The following is a 24297-nucleotide window of genomic DNA, read 5'->3' on the forward strand; positions in this document are numbered from 1 at the left end:
GAACACAGCCAGGAGAAGGGCTTAGAAAGGTCTAGAACAGCTTTTCCCAACTAGAAACACTAGCTCTAGAATATGTTATTAAATGATTAAAGAGGGGAAGGGGAGGAATTTAATGTTGAAATAACCTTAGAAATGCTGATTATGATCTCTACCTATTAGAGATTCACAAGGCACATTAATATTAAAGGTTGTGAGATTTGCATAAAAGAAACCTGATGAACTCTGTTTAACCCAGTATCTCCCTAATCATTTTAACATCTCTGCTAAAAGTCTTTGAAACCCAATTCACAGAAAAACTGACATCAAAGGGCTAGTAATGGAAGCCCCAAGGTGCCTAGACTGCACCTGAAGCTCAGGTCCCAACTCAGACTAATTAAATCACTATTTCTGGAAGAAGGACTCTGGGATTATATTTATTGTAGTTTTAAAGCTCCCTAAGGTGATTCTAATGAGCAGCCAACACTGAGGAAAAACTTGTACAGAGTGTTCTGCAGACAACATTTGAGTGCCTTGCAGATGGTAAAGGGTCATTTTCTGGCCTTGGTTCCTCCCTCCCAGCTACCCTTACTATGCTCAGTGCTGCATTACCCAATAGGCAGATGAAGGATGTGAGCAAAGCAGGGGCCAGAAAGAGTGAGAATGATAGTGAGACATAGAAGGAGATTGATTTTGAAAAAAATTATCTTTCATATTTTCAAAAGGACTAAAGTAGTCATCCTGGTAAAAATCCAAACTTTGTTGAACTTTCTTACACATATAGTATGATTTAGTTGGGTTGGTGATTTTTTTTTTAAATATTATGTTAGACAATGTCCATAATTATCCAGAATGTTGGGCCTCTGAAGTCATACTCTGGCCAGTGTTAATGTCCTGAGAGAAGGACCCAGAACCTAGAGATTCTCCTGGGCGGTCACTCTGGCTCTGTCTTTCTCTCTTTCTCGCTGTCTCTCTCATTTTTCTAGGGTACCTAGTAGATATGTGCTGAGCACAATAAATGCTTTTTGACTGACACAAAGAATCCAGACTCCTGGCTCCAAATCTTTACGGGGATTACATAGAACCAAATATGTGACAGCATCAGGTAGAGTGCCCAGCATACAATGATATCTTCTTTCCTGCTTGTCTTGAAAAGAAAAGAATTCATATTGAGCCCTCTGAAACATGAATTAGCCTACTTAGCTGTTTTTATTAGACTGTGCAGTATTTGACAGGAGTCAGAAAACATGCTCCTCTTAAATGATTTTATGTTTCACACAATCTTTATAAATTCTGAGGAGGTACTGGATAATCAATAAGCAGGTCATCATTGATCAATAAATGTGTCGAAGAATATAGAAGAAACTTATAAATTAGTTGCTTCCACAAAGATGCTTATGGCCTAACGTGGGTCATATATTATGTACTCAAATTAATTATGGGCTAATTAAATAGTATATATAGGTCCACAATCCCTTACCTGAAAGTTTTGGGCCCAGTGCATTTTGAAACTTAGAATTTTTCAGATTTTAAAATGCAACGTTGCGTGAGTCACATATTACTTAAACACCTCTAGAATAGTCTATCTGAGGTAGTATTCATAACCAAACACATTGATATTTTCTCAGTGAGAGGTGTAATGGGCAGATAGCATGAATAAAGCATTAATGAAGATAAATAGCCTTGCATCATTCATGCAGGCAGATTTCACATCTAAATGAGTTTTGGAGCCACTTTGAAAGAAAACTTTTCAGTTTTCCAAGCTGTAGGGATTTAGGAACAGTGGATGAGGGACTGAGGACCTGTTGTACGGGCTAAAGCATATTCACTGGAAGTACAAAGAGGGAACTACATCAGAGCTGCAGGATTTGGTGAAAGTTTTGTGAATGAGACAGAATTTGGGTTATAATGAGTTAATTTTCTGTCCCTGGTAAGTGAGGTATCCACAACATCTCATCTACATGTTACATTATCTATGAAAGCTGTGTTTTTCTTCTTGAGCTGCTAGGAGCCCGCAGCGTGTTTTTTAGGTTGCTATCCTGAGTTAGTCTCCATAGCTGGATAAAAGCCTGACCACTAAGATTTGTCCAAAGTGATGACCGGAAGGAGGAGATAGGAGTATTCACTGGACAGTGTGAGAACCTACAGGAGAGACACTGGTGGGAACCTAGAAGAGGATGTAGTCTTTTCTCTGAGAGAGAGATGTAGGCTTCAATTCCTTGGTAATTCCAGCCTCTTAATAGTTCATTCCATACAATGGATCCTTTGGCTTTTGGTTAAGAAGTCAGACTTGGAACTCTTTCATATTCCATTCCCCTCCTTAAATGCCTTTGGTTTACCTACTGGACAAATTCCTCATATGGCTGATTTTCTCTGACATCTACTCTTCTTTCCTCTCCTCTCACCTCACTTCTCATTTTCTCCCTTGCCTTAGATAATATTTTGTCCGTTTCTCCTGAAAGAGACTCCCCATCAGGAAGAGTAGAAATCTGACTTGGCCAGGTCCTCACCTCCCACCATTCTTCCATCCACCTCTAAAATGTCAGGGCAGCCCATAGATGCAGACACACTTCCTTCCCAACAACACTGTTCCTAAAAGATCATTGCCAAGAGAGGTGAGTCAGAGGTATGAAGGGAAAGGCTGAATCAGGGGAGTCTGAGAGGCAGCACCTTTAAGTGGTTACTTGCCTGTGAGAACAGGGAGGATAAAGAAAATTGGGGAATGAATGAAGAAAGAACAGGAAAGTAAAAGGCAGGTCAGAGTAAGACAAACCTTTTCTTCCAACCAGTCTCCCATTTGTGTATGTCCCTAACTTTCAAGTGTGTTACAGTCTAGGAGGGTGAAACAGAGAAAAATCTCAATGGGGAGGAAATCTCAAAGTCGGTCACCCGGTGAATCCCCATTGCCATTTTCTCTGATTCCCTCCTGCGCCCATACATCTTTAACTACAGCATTTCTTGATAGATTTGAATTCAGAGGAAATAAGTTGAGGGCAGCCACTTACATCCTCTATTTATTCAAATCCATAGCTTGAGTAGATCCAATCTCTTCTCTGCTGAAATTATTCTTTCACTGACTTTCTTGTTCTTCAGTGCAAAAAAGTGGGAGAGGCTGAGTGAGAATAAGACTACCTCCAATATCATTCATTCTACATCTATTGAGCACCTAATGTGAGCACTATTCTACTTTCTGGACCTAATTTGGAAAAAAAGATCTCTCTCTTAATGTCTATCCTCATCACTCCCTTGACCCACTCTCCCTCCAACCCCCTATGCCTGACTTTTTGACTATAGGACCAACATCTTCTTACTTGGCATAGCATAAATGATCAGTGTTGGCTGAGTGAATTTCTAAACAGATCCAGAAGAAGAACAGATGGGGCCCAAGAAGAAGAGGAAAAGGACAACAGAGGGAAGAGGGGGAAAAGAAGGAAAGGAAAGAGGCAGTTGGTACAAAATGGGAGGAAAGGAAAAAGTATTGAGGAGGCTCAAGGAAAAGAGTGCTGGGCTTGCCCCAGCACATGTTCTATCATGGTCTGCAGCACCACAGCACCTTACCAGCAGACCCCTACACCTAGGCCCTACATTTTTTTCAAACTCAGAAAAAGAAACCCAATTCACATGGTTCTCCAGATGCAGTCACAGATAGAATCATTTTAATTTGCATCCATAGCAGAGAAGTGCTGTGTGGAAAGCCCAGGAGGCTGATGTGATTATCCTAGAGGCTCACGGCGGGTAGCAGGGAAGAACATGGGTAAAGGATGCATTAAACTCATGTAATCCATACCCAAAGACAAACAGAGCAAGGAGCAGACTGATGACCAGGATCACAGGAGAAACCAAGCAGTTCTTTACTTATCTCTTTCCAGGGCAGGAGATAAGATCCAAGAGATGGAGAACCTAGAGAGACTAGACATCATTACTTTCTTCTGCCACCTATAATTCCAGGAACAAAATGCAAGTTGGGTGAACCCGAGAGCAAAGAAGAATAATATTTTCAGAAGAAAATGATAAAGAATAGGCTGGTTTCTCTTCCCAGAACCTTTTTGCAGAATACCTAAGAGGAAGAAACAATGTGAGAAAGAAGTGGAAAGGAAGAGGAAGGAGAGAAGGTGAAGAGGAAGAGGAGGAGAAGTTGCTTCATTGTCCAGACCTTCATGTTATCTTGACCTTCATGTCATTACAGGATATAATAATGAACTTTTCAAAAATGAAAGTTAGGTAATTGCAGTGAGGAGTGACTTGGCCTGGTTTGGATAACTTGCAGAATGTCAAATCAAAAGGACGGGAGCTTTTGTGACATTTGGCTCCCTTGAGATCACAGGCAACAACAGGATTCTTACAGACAGCTTTGACTGTGTCTAGTTCCTCATGGATGAATGTGTACTCAGGTATACATGTGTGGTTGCGCTTCTTCACCTTATGTGCCATTAGGGAATTGCATTCCCTGTTCATCAGGTCAAGCCTAAGATAGTCTTTGTCACTCTGAAAGAGAGCATCAGCTCTGAGCATCTTGTTTCCTCCAACTTCATCTTCAGCGAGGATAGTCTCTTCTGGCCACACAGGTTGAACCACTCCTTTGTTGCTAAGCAGCAGGGTTTCTGTGGTTCGGGGGCCATCTCCCTCCTTAGTGGTCTCGGCCTTCTCCTGTGAGTCACTGGACCAAAAGTCATTCAGTGATTGATCACTATCCTCCAGGACTGCTGCAGCCATCTGAAGCCCCAACCCCAGGCCCATCCCCAGGCCCAGCAACAGCAGCAACATCATGAAAAAGATCTGCACCAAAGTCAGCTTCATTTTACCTAGAGAGGAGGAAGGAAATGGAAGGACTGACTTATGAGATGAAACTTGGCTCCAGTAGAGACCCTCGACACCCTAAACCCTGACAGCATTGTCTTTGGAGTCTCCTCTCCCTTTGCCACATTTCTCCATCCCCCTCAAGGCAAAGGTCCTTTCTCATTATTTTCCCACTTCTCCTGTCCTCCCCACCACATTCCCTGTCATTGTGTAATAACGTATGGATCCTGCAGAATAGGAAGATGACCAGGGAAAGCAGTTCTGAAACTGGTTCACATATGAGGAATCAGTTAAGAAAGTTGATATCAGTTGCCTCTTAAATAAAAATTAGTTCCAAATAACCCAAGAGAATGGTTGAGAAAACAAGCAAGTATAGTGTCACATTTTCCTTGAGAGAAATTCTTGTAGAAAATCTTTTTCTCAATAAAGGACTAGGTTTACCACAAGACCATTTCTCTATTTTTAGCCCAAATTCACTTTTGCTTATTCAAGTATCTATTACTCTCCCTATCCTTCCCACAGAAGGAATAGAAAATGTGCTATAGTCCATTCTCACTCCTAAGCTGAGGCCAGTGGGGCCAAGCGAGATGGGGAGATGCCCAATTTCACATCTCAGGACCCTGCTAAAACTACATCTTCTCATGCCAGATCCTTTCTACTACTAAAGATCTCTCAGCACTTGGGTATTTCCTGCTGATTAGTTTTATACTCTCAGGGAAAAAATAGAATAAAAATGAAACCGAAGAAAACCAAACGATTGACTTGATCTACTGGGATTCCTTTACTAATAAAGATCCTAATGAGAGCTGAGAGGACCATGCATCTTTGTCCTGCTAGGCCAGTCTCATCCCCCTATCAAAGAAAATAAAAATCCCTTCCCTACTAGAAAATAAAAATTACTATTAAAAAACATTATTGAGGCAATTGATAAAATTAGATTATAGTCTATGGAGTAAATAAGAGTACTGTATCAATGTTTGATATACTGAATGTGAAAATTGTACTATGATTAAAGAGAATATCTTTGTTCTTAGAAAATGAACCCTGAAATATTACAGAGAAAAGGGGCATGATGTATGCAACCTACTCTCAAATTGTTCAAAATATTGATTATATGTATGTGTGTACATGTGTGTTTACAGAGAAGGAAAGAATATGATCAAAAAAATGTGAGAAAAGGTCTTTAACAATAATGTACCTGAGTAAAGAGTATTCAGGAGTTCCTTGTGTTATTATTGTAACTTTTCCCTAAAGTTGAAAATACTTCAAAAAAATTTTTTAAACTTTTTAAAAAGGGAGAGAGTTTCTCATGCTGTTCCCTGGGGCACCCACTGTGACTTACCTACATACCCAAATAGCTTCAAAGATTCTTGTGGCTTCCTGTTCAACAAGTTCTTCCCTCCCAGGGTTTCCTTCTCTCTGAAAAGTGCCCTGGATGCTGGTCCGCAGAAGAATGGTTAGCTCCTTGTGGTCCATGTACTCTTAAACCCAGGCTTACTTCCTAAGCCCACGCTCCCTTCCACTCTCCCTATCCAGCACTGAATAAACATGCTCAGCCAGTTCTCCTTCCTGCACCCACAAACACTTTGAAGTAGATCCAGACATCCAAGACAGGAAATGTCTCCAGCCTGGGAAACTGCAGATAGTTTTATTTTGGCAATCAATTCTTCTTCTCTTGAGTTACACCCACTATCCTGTGGTTTATACAGCCTGCTTTTGCCTGTGACTTTAAAACCAAATCATTTCCTTATATTCTCCACATGTACTTCCTTCAGCCCTTTCCTATCATTTCTGGAATGTCAAGATCTTGGTCTTTTATTTAGTTCATCTCTCCAACGTGGTCATTTTGCTTGTCACATTTTAGAACTGTATCATGTCTTCATTTGAAGATTTGGAATATCTGAGTCAATCACAAATTTCCACTTATCTTTACCTATGAAGGCTATCCCAGCCCTCCACTCTCCACTCCATCTTTCCAACCCCAATGAATAACCACATTCCCATAGGAATATTCAGATTTTGCAAACCTGATAACTTAACCCTAAATAAGACAATAGCCAAGGTAGCACCATCACCACCAGTCCTGTAGCCTGGGTGAGTAAAACCAGAAGGGTTCCAATGTTGATTCTATTCACTTCTTTAGCTAAAAGTGACATCATGAGATAATATTTTTAAAAGCACTCTGCAGATTATTAAAGCACCAGAAAAACCCTCTCTACACATAAACAATACCCTTTATGAGGATGTTTTGTTTCGTCATTCAGGCTGGAATTTTCAAATGGTGGTCTGGGAACTGCTTCCATGATGTGCAAAGTCTATCAGGCTGACCCTTTGCAGTGCTCATGTTGACGATTTACAATACTAATAATAACAACAACTAACCAAAATTGAGCTCTCACTTTGTGGTAGGCATTTATTGCATTTCACTCTTGCGATTTGCTTGTGTTATCCCTCTTTGGTGTCTATTCTGCCCATTCCTTCTGGTGAGGTCTATTTGCAACATGAGGAGGAAATAACGAATCATCCATTAAAACTAGCAGCGGGATAGAGTCAGCAATGATAATATGTTCAACTACACAATTCACTTGCTTCTTTACTATTGGGGTGTTTGGTTACTATTAGCAGTTGTTTGAAATAATGCTTGATTAAATATGAAGAAAGGACCTAAGTCTGTGGTCCAAATATAACCTTTAGACTGCACAGGTTTTATTTTTGTTTTTTCCTTTTTCAGGCTACAGTTTTCTTATCTTCTAAATTTGAATAATAATAGCTCTTACCTCATAGGGATGTTGGGAACATTATAAAAGACACTGCATGTAATCCCGAATAGCAAAAAGAATCCTGAGAAAAAAGAACAAAGCTGGAGGTATCACACTACCTGATTTCAAAATGTACTACAAAGCCATAGTAACCAAAACAGCATGGTACTGGCACAAAAACAGACACACAGATAAATGGAACATAATCGAGAGCCCAGAAATAAACCCACACATCTATGCACAGCTAATTTTTGACAAGGGAACCAAGAATGCACAATGGAGAAAGGGAAGGCTGTTCAATAAATAACGTTTGGAAAACTGGACAGCCCCATGCAAAAGAATGAAAGTAGAGGGGCCTGGCCTGGTGACTTAGTGGTTAAGCTTGTGCCCTCCACTTTGGTGGCCCAGGGTTCGCTGGTTCGGATTCCAGGGACGGACCTACACACCACTTATCAAGCCACACTGTGGCAGGTATCCCATATATAAAACAGAGGAAGATGGACACACATGTTAGCTCAGGGCTAATCTTCCTCAAAAAAAAAAAAAAGAATGAAGTAGATCATTAACTTACACCATACACAAAAACTAATGCAAAATGGATTAAAGACTTGAATGTAAGACCTGAAACCATAAAACTCCTAGAAGAAAGTGTAGGCAGGACACTGTTTGACACTGGTCTCAGCAGTATATTTTCAAGTACCATGTCAGACCAGGCAAAGGAAACAATGGAAAAAATAAATAAACAAATGGGACTACATCAAACTAAAAAGCTTCCGCACAGCAAAGGAAACCAGCAACAAAATGAAAAGACAATCTAACAATTGGGAGAAGATATTTGCCACCCTACAGCTGATAATGGGTTAATATCCAAAATATGTAAAGAACTCATACATCTCAACAACCAAAAAACACAAACAACCCAATTAAAAAATGGGCAAAAATTCCGAACAGACATTTCTCCAGAGAAGATATGCAGATGGCCAACAGGCACATGAAAAGATGTTCGACACCATTAATTATTAGGAAAATGCAAATCAAAACTACAATGAGATATCGCCTCATGCCTGTCAGAATGGTTATAATTAACCAGACAAGAAATAACAAGTATTGGAGAGCTTGTGGAGAAAATGGAACTCTCATACACTACTGGTGGGAATGGAAACTGGTGCAGCCACTATGGAAAACAGTATGAAAATTCTTCAAAAAATTAAGACTAGAACTACCATATGATCCAGCAATTCCACTGCTGGGTATTTATCCAAAGAATGTGCAAACACAAATGCATAAGAATATATGGACCCGCATCTTCCTTGCGTTATTATTCACAATAGCCAAGACTTTGAAACAACCTAAGAGCCCGCTAAGAGAAGAATGGATAAAGAAGATATGGCATATATATACAATGGAATACTACTCAGCCATAAAAAAGATGAAATCTGGCCATTTGTGACAACATGAATGAACCTTGAGGATATCATGCTAAGTGAAATAGGTCAGAGGGATAAAAAATACCTTATGATCTCACTCATAAATAGCAGATAAAAACAGCAATAAACAAATGCATAGGAACAGAGACTAGATTGGTGGTTACCAGAGAGGAAGGGAGGAGTGAGGAGGGAAAAAGCAGTGATTAGGCACATGTATATAGTGATGGATTGTAACTAGTCTTTGGGAGGTGAACATGATGTAATCTACATAGAAATTGAAATACAATGACATACACTTGAAATTTATTTAATGCTATAAACCAATGTTACTACAATAAAAAAATTTTAAGAAAAGGAAACTGCATGTAAAAGGATAAATGTATTAGCTACTGTTGTTATTCCTACTATTATTGCTATTGCATAGCACTTACCAAAACATTCTCATTAGCTAATCAATGCTATTTTCCTATTTAGAAATAACATATACGAAAACTGCAGCTACTAACATTGCTCACTGCTTCTTCCAGAAGTCAAACATATACCCTAGAATCTCAGAGAAGGAATTAAGGCTCATATAGACTGACACTTTATGTTACAAGTGAAGAGACTCGAAGAGGTTAATGTCTCAGACACTACAGATAAGCAATATTAGCAATAGAAAGGAATGTACTGATACACGAAACAAACTGGATGGATCTCAAAGGCATTGTGCCCAGTGGAAAAAAAAAATGAAATGGTCATGTACTTTATAACTCCATTTATATAACACAGAAAACACAGGAGCTGTTGCCAGTGGTTAGGATGGCGGGGATAGTAATACAGATATGACTATAAAGAGATACCACAAGGGAGATCTTTATGGTGATGGAATAGTTCTGTATTTAACTGCAGTGGTGGTTACATGAATCTACACTAGAAATAAAATGACATAGGACTACATGCACACACACACACACACACACACACACACACACACACTATGCTAATGTCCATTTCCTGGTTTTGACATTATACTATAGTTACATACGACATAACCACTAGGAGAAACTGAGTGAGGGTACATGGGACCTCTGTGTACTGCCTTTGCAACTTCCAACGCTTCAATAATTATTTAAAAATAAAATGAGTTTTTTTGAAGTGTTACTGTTCATTACAGAAGTTTTACATAATAGTATAGAGAAACACACACAAGACTCTCATTGAGACTGTTACTTACATTTTAGTGCATATCCTAGCAGTCTCCTCCCACCCCACATAACCCTGTGTTGATGTTAGGTTCAACATATATGTTAAAATGACAAGTTGAGGTGTCAAATGGCAGTTGAATATAGTGAATATAGGAGTTTAGAGTTCAGAAGAATTTGAGGTGGAGAAATAAATTTGGGAGACATCAGCATATGACTAGGTATCTAAAGTCATGAGACTGCATGAGAATGAGTGTCAAAAGAAGGTTAGTTTTTGTTTTTGTTTTTGTTTTAATATGGGAAAAATAACCACTTGTTTACTGATAATAAAGACCAAGTAGAGAGGAAAAACTGATATGACAGGAGAGGATCTTTGGAGGAATGATTTTGAGTCCTCAGACTCTGCAGATGAATTGCTTGAGTTTATGTGGGTAAATGTGTTTTATCTATGAATTACACATCAAGATGGTAAAGGGGACATACCACATGCTTGCTATGGAAGGTTGGATCTGGTGACATGGTTGAGAACCATTGGTTTAGAAGAATTAGTAATGGTCAGGGGTCTTGCTATTCTGTACACAGAGTAGCTTTCCCACTGCCTAATTACAATTGACTGGATATCAGAATCCAGGTCAACCTTGGGGAGGAGGCTCCCCAGCTTTGAAGAGTTTCTTAGGATGGGAGACACAGAAACAAAAGAGCGGAAAGGATACTGAATAATGTTTTACTAATAAGGAATCCAACTCTGCTGGGGGTCCCCAATAAGCCCTTGGCTTTTTTTCCAGAGTTTTTGTCACTCACATGCCCACCAGATACACTAAAGTCCAAGGTGGGAGCAGTAGGGGGAGGCATTTTTTCAGAGAGAGATCTGTTATTCGACATGATTCAACACTTAAACACTGACTTCTGTTAGGATCCCAGAGTGCTCAATTGTGTGCAGAGCACAGCATCAGTTTACCCACCAAAGACAAAGGGACCTGGCCTATTAACCGTATTTGGCAAACATCTTGATAGTGAATGCTTCCTTGTATTATGTGGTACAATTCTTGCAGAAACAGTTCTGATGTCTCTGCTCTGCTCAAGAGTGGCCAGCCAAGGGTGAGTAGAAACTGAAACTTAACCCCTGATCTGCTCAACAAACTGTACAAAATGGCACAGGGTTGACTTCACCCAGAGGACGGGGTTTTCTTCCAATCCACACAAAGGTGTAGTTTAGGCCATCTGCGGACCTAAATAGATGGCTTCACATTTTAGTTCATTTCACATAAATGACCTCATATGACCCTTATAACTTCTCCACCAAATAAGAGGAACTACAACTATTTCTCCTGTTTTACAATAAAACCGAGGCCTCAGGTTGTTAAATGTCTTGCGTAAGGCCTCATAGGTCCTGGGTGCAAAACAGGAATGTGACCCTAGTCTACAGGCTCCACCCCCTGTTCCTTCTCTCTGCCTTGCCCCTGATAGTCTGTTCCAGTTGACGTCGATTCTCATGGATCTAGAGAAGTATTGGTTACCGTCTATGTCCAAAACAATCTTGCACATATAAGATGGATCTTTTAGTTATTGTTAAGAATCATAGCAGTTCATATTTTTAAAATGAACTCTCATAAACCTGCTCACAATCCATAGAAACAGACCCTTCTCACCTCTGTGAGATCTTGGACTCTTAGAATCCTTTCATCCCCTCTCTAATCACTGCAGTTCCCAGATCTGGGTCCTTACCTGTTCAGGCTCTGCACAGCCCCGGCTCCACCTGGCAGACGACCCTCTGGGGGAGTTATCACACTATGTCTTGTTCTTTCTCACTGAGTGATTTTGGCAGCTTCTGTAATGTTGGAGGAGTTTTGTTAATAACATATGATCAGTAAAACAGACCACAACCACCCCACTCTGTTGCAACAAGAACTTCCAGAACCAACAAAGTCTACAGAAGCTGCTCCCAAAGATTACCTGTAGCCCACGGATCCCTCTTGCCAAGTTCTCTTCTTCTCACAGCCTACACCTCTGCTAGGAAAGAAGCCAGCTCACTGACAATCTGAGTTGTGTCCTCTATAAAAATTATGTTCATTCATTGTTGTCAAGCAGCACAAGTAACATTCGCTGACTTTGAAATAGGCTTAATAACTATCTCTAGAGACATTTTGTGTGAAAACTTTTTTGAAATGGCTTTATTATCTGGTTTTGAACAACTAGATTTCCTTGAAAGTTGCATTATTCTTTTTATGAATCTTCATAAATTTTCAAATTTGAAAATTATCAGATGTAAATTTACCACAGGCATTTTACAGCTTTGTCACCTGCAGGTAGTTTTTAGTTTATTCTACTGTTTGCCTGAAGCCTCTGCTATAAACCACAAGTCAGAATTTGTGTTTTCAATAAAGAAAGACAGTCTCAGAGCCTCGTGAAAAGGCTGTACCAGATACTTCCATCTATTGACACTTTGCAGCATAGATTCTTAAGTACAGGCTTTTGAGTTAAAGTCACTTAGACAATTTTCATACCAAACCAGTGGACTGAGTCAAGATTTCCAGAAATTTTTTTGGTCAAAAAGCAGACAGCTCCATGAGACTGCTAACTCAAGATCCACGAGAGCAAGAATTAGCTGTGTCAAATGAACTGATATGGGAAATTTGTGGTTATTTGTTTGGAATATAATTTTAATGTTCTACCTTAATGTTAATGTTGTTTTAATGTCCTATTCTGAATATTTAAAGAAGGTTTTTTCTTTCCTCTTAAATTCGCAATAATCCATAACAAATTACTAGATTCTGCTTTTTTAAACTGAAATAAATAATTTTAAATGATACCTGATTCTCACTGACTCACACACTCAGCCAAGAATTCAGAAACTCTTACCAAGTCCCCTATTTTTAGTAAATTATTTGCATAGGTTGAGTAAAAGTTTATCTTCCTTTTTATCAGGATATAATGGAAAAAATAAGTTATGCAACCAGACCTTGCCCAGAACATCATTTTTGAGATTGATGCTCATTTAATCCCATATGATGGACAAATGCCTGCATGTCCTCTCAGGAAAACTTGCCTAGGACCTGGCTTACAAGGTTCCAGCTTTGCAGGAGGAAGGGAACATCACCTCCTGGCAAGCCAAGAAATTTAGGAAATTGTGGGGTGCTTGAGAAGAAAGAAGTTCACCCAAATTTGTAGGTACTACGGGTGAAATCTGACAGAAAGGGTTTCTTTGGCTTCATTTTTCTAAGCTCAACATAGCAAGTAGTAGAGGCTTTTAAAAGCCCAATCTGAGATTCCTTAAGGAAGTTTCCAGAAAGGAGTTAATTTTGTAGCTTTGTGGATAATATATGGCTTTAGAGTTACAATGGAAACTTAAGGAGGCCTATATAGTAAATTAACACTCTCGCTGTACCTTTATAAACTATCAGGCCAAACCAACAATATTGTTTTTCTGCTTCCTTTTTTCCCCTCTGAACTGAGAGTTTCTTATCCTGGTGCTCTTCTTATTCTCAGTGCCTATCACAGTGTGTGGCATAAAGAAGGAAATCAAGATTATTGATTAGAAGAATAAATACCGAGTTATGAAATTGTATTTGCACCTGATTTCCACTGTGAGGCAGTGATGGAGAGCGAGGGAGGCAGGGGGAGGGGCTGAGCTCACCAGTTGGGTCTCTGACCAACTCCCAGCTTTGACTCGGGAGAGAGGGAGAATTCATCAAAAATAAATTCAGAATTAGCTTTAAAAACATTTTAGCAATAAAGAAACACATAAATAAAACTAATAAAGAGGGAGGAGAGATGAAATAAGATGGGCAAAATGTTGATTACTGTTTAAGTTGCATGTCGTAGGCAAGTGGGGATTCATTATATTCTTCTCTCTTCTTCAGGGCATGTTTGAAAATTTCCATAATAAAAAGTTTTTTAAAAATGACCTTAAAGGGGAAGGAAATTACAGAAAGGAATTCTGAGGGCTTTGTGAGGAAGGAAGTGAAGGATAAGCAAGTTCAGGCAGTTTTTTGTTTTGTTTTTGGATTTTGGCACCCGGTAGTTCAAACAGCCCCGTGACCGGCTTCTACATTCCTCTTTGACCGCCCAGTTCTCGGAAAGGATCTGCAAAATAGCAGAGTTTCCAGGAATACTGAAGCTAGAGAGGGAAGCACTCAACTGGCATTGTTTCAGCCCTGAGTGTTGGCAGGCCTCACTCTACACACTGGTCCTTTGGCTATGATAAATAAATGAAAAGCAATAAAATATATTGGAGTATATCAGGAAGCCATTTGGTTTAAAACTAATTCGGCCTGACCTTGTTTTTCTGCAAGGGCCTGACACGGCCTGTTGAGCATGCATTGTACATCTGCTTTAAATATTTACTGTGTCCCAAAGACAAGAATGATGCCCTTAAAGATAGGGATGTAACTTCTCCCGTATTGGCATTTCCTTTAGGATAAGCATCTCTCCCTAAAGTAAGGATTTATTACTGACCTGCTTGTGACTTTGTGGCCACTGAAGTGCTGTGCTCCCCTATCTGCTGTGCCAGCAACACAATCTCATGACTATTGTAAGAGAGACATTGCTATCATATGTAATGTATGCTCTTTGTTCCAAGATGGTATATAATCACTCTGTACACCCAACTTCTTTGGTGCCCTTTCTTCCTTGGAGAAGGAAGGCCCTGGGCTAGTCCTCTAATCTGGCTCATAATAAATTCACCCCAATTTTGATTTATAGATTGATTATGGATTATTCGTATGGACAGACATATCAGGTCTGAGACTGAGCAGTGGCCAGATACTATCACAAGTAGAGTGGGAATGGAATGATCTAAGGGCTGAGGAGGAGGCAGGAGAGGGGTGTATATGTGTAGAGGGAATCAGTGCTGGAGACCCAAGGAAGGTGGGTAGCACTGTTCCCTCTATTTATCAGTCCCTACCCCCAACAATGATCCTGGGGGGAATCAGGAACAAGTGGAGTCAGCCTGGCCCTGGGAGTGAGGAAACAGGAGTGAGAATGGGCATTGCTCACTTGCCTTGGACTATAAACGTTCCTTCAGATCACAATCAGGTCTCCATGGCTGCACACTGAGCCAGCCTTATGGATAAACACAGAATAAAAATCACCTAATCACATATGATTCTTGAGGTTTCTTGCCATTATATTCCCCCCAAAATTCTCTCCTAATAGCTGCACATTGTATAAGATTCCATGGTCTGAGAGACATTCCTTTAACATTTATCTTCTTTCTTTGCCTTTTTTTTTTTTAAAATAAAATGATCCTCAAAATCGTTGGCACATTTAATTGGGCTTGTAGTCAATATCAATTAGGTGTGATTTCCTATAACAGAATGCATTGCCCCAGGAGATGAAAAGAAATAACAGCCAGCATTTATGAAGTGCTGATTAAGTGCCAGGAATTGTGTTAAGTACTATATTTACATTATCTCATCTAACACTGTGAGGTGACTGATACTACAGTACAGCCCCATTTTATAAGGTGCAAACAAAGCATTAGGAACTTTCAGTGAAATACTCAAGATCATCCAACTAGTAAATGACAGAGTCAGCATTTGAACTCAGATCTGTCTGACTAAAAATCCATGTTCTTGGAAGTTCCAGTGTAGACAGGAAAAAGTATGGAGATAGACTATTGGGTCAGTTGGGGATTCTTGGCAATCCCTGAGGTCATAATGGTACTAGACACTAGGACTGAGAAGGAGAAAACACTGGGAAAGAAATGTGTGTGTGAATGCATGTGTGAGTGTGTGTGTGTCTGCTGGAGTGGGAGATGATCATTTGTGAAATGGTTTATAGGTGATAGTAATACTCTTTTAGAACAGCCACAAAATGCTGAAATAGTGAACCTCATAGAGAAAGGCTTTCAAACAATCGTCACTATGTAGTATTTCAACTTGAGGTAGTGGTCAAACAAGTTTTAGTGGAACCACATTTAATTCAATTGGCAAAAAGACTGAAGGTAGAAGATAAACCAGCTAAACTCGTGGACACTTTTCATTATTCGCAGTCCCACTGGGTCCCTGTAAGCTACATTTGTTAAGTTACAGTTATCTCTCTTGCTTAGACTGAGATAACAAAGTCATCCAGAAAGGTCAGATGATCCGCTCAGGAAGGGATTCAGGAGGTGGAGGCAGCACCGTTACCCCAGCACATTGGATCCCGTCCTCAGCTCACAGGCCCACACTTGATTCTGTCTGTGCATCTGGAGTTTTTCAGTCTCATGGGACTGACTCATACAAACCAATCCCAAAATGACACTATAAACAAGAGCTACATTGAAAACTATGTGCAGTGGGAAATACCCCTGCCCCACACAGTCTCTCTCTCACTTAAGTGGGAGGAGACCAAACCATGAAGAGATGTTTGCTTAGCGAGCAGGGGTGGGAGTAGTGTTGAGATTCAGTCAGGCAGGATGGGTGTGGGGAGACATTCCTGACTGGGATTTAAGGACTGAGCCAGCATCTTACCGCTGAGCAGTGCTGGTTCACAAGGAAGCAATTCCAAAATTTAGAATTTCCCTTTCTAATCTCCAACCTCCCCATCTCTTTGTTAAAATATATTAGTAGGCTTGTTGGTTGTATTGTTTTATACTCCACCTTGTTCCAAGATAGGATTAAAGATATCTTGCAAAACTATCTGCAATAAATGATAACCCAAATCAAATTTAGTTAAGAGGAAAGAAGTAGGATACAGTTTGATTGGTTGAACTTTAGTTGTGAGGATGTTAAAATCACTATACTTCCCTAAGCCTGCATTTTTGTCCCCAGAGCTGGAGTCTGTGAGTTCTTGGAGCCTCCCCCCATTGATAGATTATGAGTTTGGGTAGATTAGGAGTTTGATTTCACAAATGGTGAGTACTATTTACCAAAGGCTGATCTGAGCTGATTTAATCCTCAGATAGTGATGAGGATCAAGTTTGCCCCAGGGAGAAGCCCAAGGCCTCCTGCCCTACATACTGATCTATATCATCCTCTGGGAAGCATAGGACATCCTGACCTGATCCAATCTGATTCTTATCTAAAGTTATAGGACCACCCAATAACCAGACCCCACCTACACTGATAGCATTTGAATGACTTTTTTACGTGATCTTTCCTTTGTCTTGTAAAGAAATAACTCACATACATATGCCTTATAAGTTGAGCCCTACCCTCAACCCATTGCAGCTCTTACTGCCCATGAGTCCTGTCCCCATGCCTGCAGCTCTTACTGCCCATGGGTCCTGTCCCCCTGCTATTCTCTGAAAAAAACAGCAGAACTTGAGTCCAAGAAATCTTTATTTTGTCTCCTCGACTCACCAAGCCCTCATCGTTTCTTCTGGTGGCCCTTACGGGAATCTTGCTTCATTGGCTTGTGAGCTGAAGTTCTGGTAAGTGCCCTTTTCTTTCTTGTGCCTTCCTCTTTTTCAAAGGTGGATCTAAATTCACTTCTCCATCAGGAACTTTCTTGGACAGCTGTATGAATCCATGTTTGCTGCCCATGGCTACTCTATGCGGCAAACCATGGCATTCAGTTTGAAGAGAATCAGTACATTAAGCCTGAGGGTGATGGAGAATGAATTAATCCATTCCTTCCTAATCTTATCTCTAATATATAAATTTTACATGGGCACGGGTTGACCACTTAAGTCATGACAATGGTCACCAATCTCCAAGACTCCCGTGGCAGGTTTCTTTTCCTAAGGCTGGATTGGCATCCCTCCCTGTGGCTCCTGAACACACTCTGAACCGGGAAAGTCCCAATCAGGACTCCGGTTCAAGGAATGTACCAAACTCTAACTTTGGTTGAGTATGGGAACTCCTTCTTGGGAGAATGGCTCCAGGATGCAATTGGGTAGAATGTCCCCCAGACCAGTGGAAAATTCCTCACCATTTTTCTCTATTCTTTTACCTCTGGGACCATTCACCAGGCACCTATTACTTCCAGGCATAATAGGGAAGGTATACAAGGGATGCCATGCAGGGGGACCCCCCATCATCCCTTGCCATAGGAATCCCATAGGAGGAAAAACTGGTAGGACGCTGCCCTATGTTCAGGGGGGATTTTCAAGGTAATGGACCTTTTTCTTTCATCTCTCTTAGAGTTACAGTGGCCATTTTGGTCTCCTTTTGAGCTTTGCAACTGGGAAACAAGAAATCTTTAAAGAGTCAAAGGCTCCACCCCTGGGAGCCCCAACTTTAGGTTCTGGGCCTGATCACTCCAGCGACCCCGAGTGGGATCCTCTCTCTTGGCACTTGACTCTAGTATTTTAGGCACCTACTGAGTCCGTTATGCAGACAGGAGACCTGTGATTTATTTTGTGAACTGTCCTGCTGGGTTGTGTGCCCTGGCATGGGAACTGTTGTGTGACTCTTATCTTGATAACCCTCTGGAAGAAGCCATGAGGGCGAGGCCTGATCTCTTCTTTTCCTTTCTCTGTTTCGTTCATCACTTCCTCTGTTGTCTCCAAGTGGAGGTTAAGTTCAGGCTGGACCTGAGCAGAACCTGGACCTTCTGTAAAATTGAAAACCTTTGGCCAGGGACTTAACTCTCAACCCCAGCGCTGGGAGTCTCAGCCCCCAGCAAGTTCCAGGCCTTTGCTTCCTGCTTCCCTGGTTCCCCTTGTGCTGGCTCAGGGACTAAGCGCTCTGGCTAAGTGGGACTTGATGAAATCTTATAACCATATTGACACCCACTGTCAGGCTCTGCACCCTTTCTCCAGCCTCAGTCAGTTGCACACCAGCTTTACTGTCATGGGGAATGCCCTAATCATCCCTGGAGACTCACCACTCAAGTGCATTTTAACTAATTGGAAACACTTTCAATTGGATGTATTATGCCCCAGAAACTCCAGCCGGGAGAAAACTTGAGGGGTTTCTCTGTGCCTTTATGATTCAGTTGGACAGGTAGATCAACCTATAACGTCATTTGAGTTACAACCCAGTTTCTGAGAAATCAAAGCAACCATCCTTGGAAAATCCTTGTAAGGCTAGGAAAGCGGCTCTAGATGCATTCAGGTTCCACCCATTTCCCTTATCTCAAAGAGCTTGCAAATCCTCTGGGGACTATCTAGCCCACCACTAATTCCGAAGACTGAAGAAAAAAAAAAGGAAAAATGACCAAAAGAGTGTCCTGGCCAAAAACCTAGCATCTTGAGTGTCTTCTCCACAGATATGGATAACAAGGCCCCAAAAAAATTTGGATTCAAAACTAGTGAGCTTTGTATTACTGTACCTGATTCTTGGCAGTAATTTTAAAACAATAGCTGTGGAGACTCTGTGTATGTGTGTCTAGATGTATGTTATATGTGTGTGGTATTTTACCTCCAGATGGTATGGCCAACCTTAAGACCTCTGTTTAATTGGCTTAAAGTAAGCATTTACATAAATTCTAAACGTAGTAGAAATTAACCCAATGTCTTTCAAGCTAACGTGATGTGAATTAACCTTTGGTAAATGAAAGCTTATTTAAGTTTGTTCATTTGATTGAAATAGTCTTGTCAGAGCTGTCAGTATTGGGATATGATGCAGGCATGCAGCCTGGGTTTACTAGTCAAGTAAGCTCACATTGTCTACTAGAAATTCGTCAGCAAAATAATAGCTTTAAGTGATGGCTAATTTTGTCTAATATCTCAAGAAGTTTTCATGGGTGATATGAACATAATTGTTGGAAACAAATGATTTAGATAGATGAAAATGGATAAGAGTTTGTGGGTACAATAACTGTTTTATGGTCTGTATACTTGGGGAAAAACAGCTTCCAAATTCTTTTTGGTAACAATCTTGAGTTTTGCCAAGTTAAGTTAAATGATAAAAATCTATTGAGTATCTGGGTCATTTTTGGATTGGATAGAACACTGAAACATTATTGCTAAATATATCTAAGTTATCTATCTTTGGCTTCTTGTTGCAGAGAGGCTAAAAGTGTTTGGGTCTATTACTGTAGTGACGTGTTTCTAGAAATTATGAAAAGTGTTTAGAATGCTGATATAAAAGACAATTCATAATTGCTTACCTTTTTAGTGTTTACTAGAGTCTGTTAAGGGTTAAAAGTTCTAATTAATTTGTCCTAATGTACTATAAGGGAACAAAGAAAACATGGGACAAATTCTGAATGTAAAAAGAAAGTTTAAGGTTTGTGAAAGAGAAATTCAAAAAGAGGTTTTATACCTGGTCAAGTTGGCTAAGATTAAAGTAAATCCAATTAAGTAAATGAGTTTTAATGTTAAAAATAAGCTGGTGCAGAAATTAAAGTTTGGTTTTTCTCTCAAAGGATAATTTTCTTGAACTTTTGGCCTGTTCTAACTGTACGTAAAAGACAAAATCTATGTTTTGTTAAAATAATTTCCTATATTCAGAAAGAAAGAGGTCTCTCTTAAGATTTTTTGACTATTTTAACTGCTCTTGACTGTTTCTGTTGTCGTTTTGAATGGAAACCTGAGCATTGTTTCACAGTGAGCATTGTGTCCTATTTGAACAAGTGTTTTAAAACATTTTGATATTTTTGACAAGCTTCTCCATCAAAAAAAAAAAAAAAAAGAAAGAAAAGAATATTCAAATCCTGAATGAAGGCTTTCTTTTGACCCAAAAGGAGGAAATTTTCTCTTGGGATTTTCAGAGGGCCCCTGAGACTTCTCAAAGAAATTTGCTCTCTCTTCCTATAAGGAGGAAAATACTAAACTAATTAGGCTTATTTAGTCTGTTAAACTACATGGGAAGCATTGTCAAATAAGCGATGATAAACTTTCTTAGGTGGTATTATATGAGTAAATGCTATTGATATAGATGTCTTAAAATTCTATAACATTCCTAAAATTCTGATCTGTCCTGGTTATCAGTCATAATTCTAGTTATCATCTAGAAGTGTTGTATGTCACAGAAGTAGCCAAGTTTCTTTGTCAATTGCCCTTTTGAGTCTTTTGTCATTTGCAGATAGTTGCTGTTTTACTCTGATGCTTTTTGCTTTTGCAAATATGTTCCATCTTCAGAGAAATTCCTGGAAAGGATTCTGACACAAGATTCTAAACTACAGGTTTCTGACAAACTTTCAGATTATAAAACTGAACTGGGTAAGAAATTACAGAATTCTAACAGAGAAACTGATGACCTCATAAAACTGCTAACAGAAGATTAAGATCAAGAATCGATCATACAGGACCGTATGAACTGATGAGGATGATTATAATTTTTATGACTTTTGTTTGAAATATTGTTCTTGATGTTTTGTTTTATTTTCTCAGATCTAAGCTTATGCTAACTATGACTTAAAGCAATTTAGTGAAATTATACCATTATGAGCAGAACTGAAACATTTATGTTTTTCTCCCTACCTGATCCCTCCAGAATTAGGAAACTCTTTGTGAGTGAGTATGGTTATTTCATGGCAATATAGCTATTTGCATAAGTTCAATGAGAATCTGTTCTCCTTATAACAGGGCACATTGGTTATATTACCAAGGCTTTGACTGGAATGTCATATTTGAGAGAAACATAGAGGCTTAGATATGACAAGACAGCTTTTCAGGAACAAAGATTGGACTTTCTAGAATAAAGCCACTTGGAAATATTGGCCTGGTACGTTGTTTACAGAGATTCCAGCAATCTTACCTGGTAAGTAAGGAAGCTGGCTTATCTGGCAGGTGCAAGGAACCTCAATATTTGGGGGGACCTTGAAAAGAGAGGAATCAACCCAAATCTGTAGGTATTGCAGGCAAAGTCTGATGGAAAGTCCTTGGCTTGGCTTTCGGGCCTCAAGAGGTCTTTAAATTTCAATCTGAGATTTCTGATAAAAAATTCCAGCAAAGCAGATTTAAAAGAGCCTATATGATCAATTGCTATTCTTGCTGCACTTATGTAAATACTTGGACCAAATTTTATTGAAACTACACTTATTTTGCAAACCAGTTTATCTTAATTTGGCTGTCTTTTGTAAAAATGAGGGTGACTTTAGAGAGAAAAATTATGTTTCAGTAGAAGCTATAGTACACATTCATGGATATACTTCTAGCTTTTCCCTTCGACAAGATTCATCTGTTAGTAATCACAATGTCTCCTTGTGGCCATCCGTCTCTGATACCTGGGAGCTCCCTGGCCACAATCAAAACTTTTCCTTCAATTCTACTGCCCAAATACTAACTAGATTTGCCTTGTCACAGATGGATCATAGACAATGAGTTCCAAAGGTAAAGTCCTCAACCTATTGATACACACAGGATGGACTATATCAAATTTGGGATGAAAATATTTGGCTCACTCCTACTAGTGGTCAACTCAGTCAAAAGCCAGTCTGTGTGGGGAATAAAGCAATCACACTTGAGATATGTGGCCTAATAGCGCCCGACCTATGGGACAAATTTCCCATTATATGTGTTCTCATATCATAGCCTTAAGAAATACTGATTGGTTTGGGACTGACTGGGATAGACAGCCCAGCATACATTGGTTAGCCACTAACAGCACTCAATGGTTATGTGGCTCTGACTTATGGCCTTGGCTGCCGCCTGGATGGATTGGATGATGCACCCTAGGTTTTGTCTGGATACAAGGTAGAGCTACATTTACTACATCTCCTCCTGCTAACCTACTCAACTTGCAATAATGCTGGAACCATTCTGTCTTCCACTGGTATGATCATCTTGCCTCAATTTTCCTTCCCCAATTAGGAGTCGAAAGTGTCATCTGGAACATGGAAGCCCTAAACAAATTCACCATGAAGGCATTAAATGATACACAACATAGCCTTTCACTGCTCGATTTAGAAGTATCCCAAATGCGTAAGGTGGTCCTCCAAAACCGAATGGCACTGAATGTCTTGACGGCAGCACAGGGGGGCACTTGTGCCATTATAAAAATCGAATGTTGTGTCTATATTCCTGACTACCATCAAAATATCTCTGGCTTCCTATCTGATATGAGCCACCAAATTAAATCCATGTCTGACCCTACCCCCTCCCTAAATGATTGGTTGGACTCCTGGTCAGGTCCAGGTCTCTTGACTAGTATCAAAGCCTTATTCATTGGGTTAATCATATTGATTGTATTTCTTATTAAAATTTGTTGTCTATTTCATTGTTCGTCTTCCACATGTCAATGAAGTTTCACCTCCTCGACCACTTCTCGTCAAATGATTCTCTCGTTTCCAGAGGATCTGTACACCTCATCAGCCTTGGACTCTGCGGGTGCAACCTTCTGGTCCCCTGAACTTCCTACCTTTTCCCCTATGGCCCCATTTAGGGACAGCTTTACGACCTTGTACAGCCAGAAGCAGTTACAGAAGATTGACCATCATTCATATCCCCAAAAGATTTTGGAGCCAAATGGGTTCAGGGAGGGTCTTATGATGAGGATCGAGGCTTCCCCAGGGAGAAGCCCAAGGCCTCCTGCCCTACATACTGATCTATATCATCCTCTGGGAAGCATAGGACATCCTGACCTGATCCAATCTGATTCTTATCTAAAGTTATAGGACCACCCAATAACCAGACCCCACCTACACTGATAGCATTTGAATGACTTTTTTACGTGATCTTTCCTTTGTCTTGTAAAGAAATAACTCACATACATATGCCTTATAAGTTGAGCCCTACCCTCAACCCATTGCAGCTCTTACTGCCCATGAGTCCTGTCCCCATGCCTGCAGCTCTTACTACCCATGAGTCCTGTCCCCATGCCTGCAGCTCTTACTGCCCATGGGTCCTGTCCCCATGCTACTCCATGCTATTCTTTGAATAAAAGAGCACTACTGCCAGACCTTGAGAGTCCAAGAAATCTTTATTTTGTCTCCTCGACTCACCAAGCCTGCATCAATGGTACCAAAAATTTCAAGTTTTGAGGAAATTTTGCTATTATACTCATGATTCACCACAGTTTAATTAATTTAATTTTCCCATTTGCATTAATTTAAAAAGAAATTTACCAAAAAAAGGTTTTGATAAGAATGAGATAAGCAGGGTTTCCACAGTGGACTGATATAGTTCAAATAAACTTAGCTTTAGTTAGCATGTTATAGTCTTATTTAGAGTAAATTTATATACCTAGCTTAAATCTCTTTTCTTTGATTGCAGACTCATTTGCCCAACTGCATACTCATTATGTCCACCTGGAGGTCTAGACTCGTCAAACTTAACAGCAAAAGAGTTTGTGAAAGCAAACTCTTGGTTACCTGCCAAAACTGCTCCTCTCTTAAGAGTCT

The 24297-nt window shown here is 39.9% G+C and overlaps 1 protein-coding gene across 2 annotated transcripts; it reads right to left on the reverse strand.

The window, feature by feature from the left end:
- Window positions 1-3655: 3655 nt before the first annotated feature.
- Window positions 3656-6311, reverse strand: RNASE10 (ribonuclease A family member 10 (inactive)). 2 transcript variants are annotated; one of them, XM_046654776.1, is made up of 2 exons: window positions 6124-6311; window positions 3656-4778 (listed from the first exon to the last, which is right to left on the reverse strand). In XM_046654776.1, exon 2 carries the CDS (start codon window positions 4771-4773, stop codon window positions 4132-4134), a length of 642 nt encoding a protein of 213 aa, XP_046510732.1. In that variant the 5' UTR covers window positions 4774-4778; window positions 6124-6311; the 3' UTR covers window positions 3656-4131. The 2 variants fall into 2 exon arrangements, with proteins under 2 accessions (XP_046510732.1, XP_046510731.1); XM_046654775.1 differs by having other exon boundaries at window positions 6116-6311.
- Window positions 6312-24297: the final 17986 nt, after the last annotated feature.

Source organism: Equus quagga, chromosome 2 (genome assembly GCF_021613505.1).
Source record: "Equus quagga isolate Etosha38 chromosome 2, UCLA_HA_Equagga_1.0, whole genome shotgun sequence".
In the NCBI taxonomy this organism is placed as follows: Eukaryota; Metazoa; Chordata; class Mammalia; order Perissodactyla; family Equidae; genus Equus; species Equus quagga.

Coding starts and splice junctions, on each gene's coding strand:
- RNASE10 (XM_046654776.1), bottom strand. CDS start 4,773: ATGAAGCTGACTTTGGTGCAGATCTTTTTCATGATGTTGCTGCTGTTG.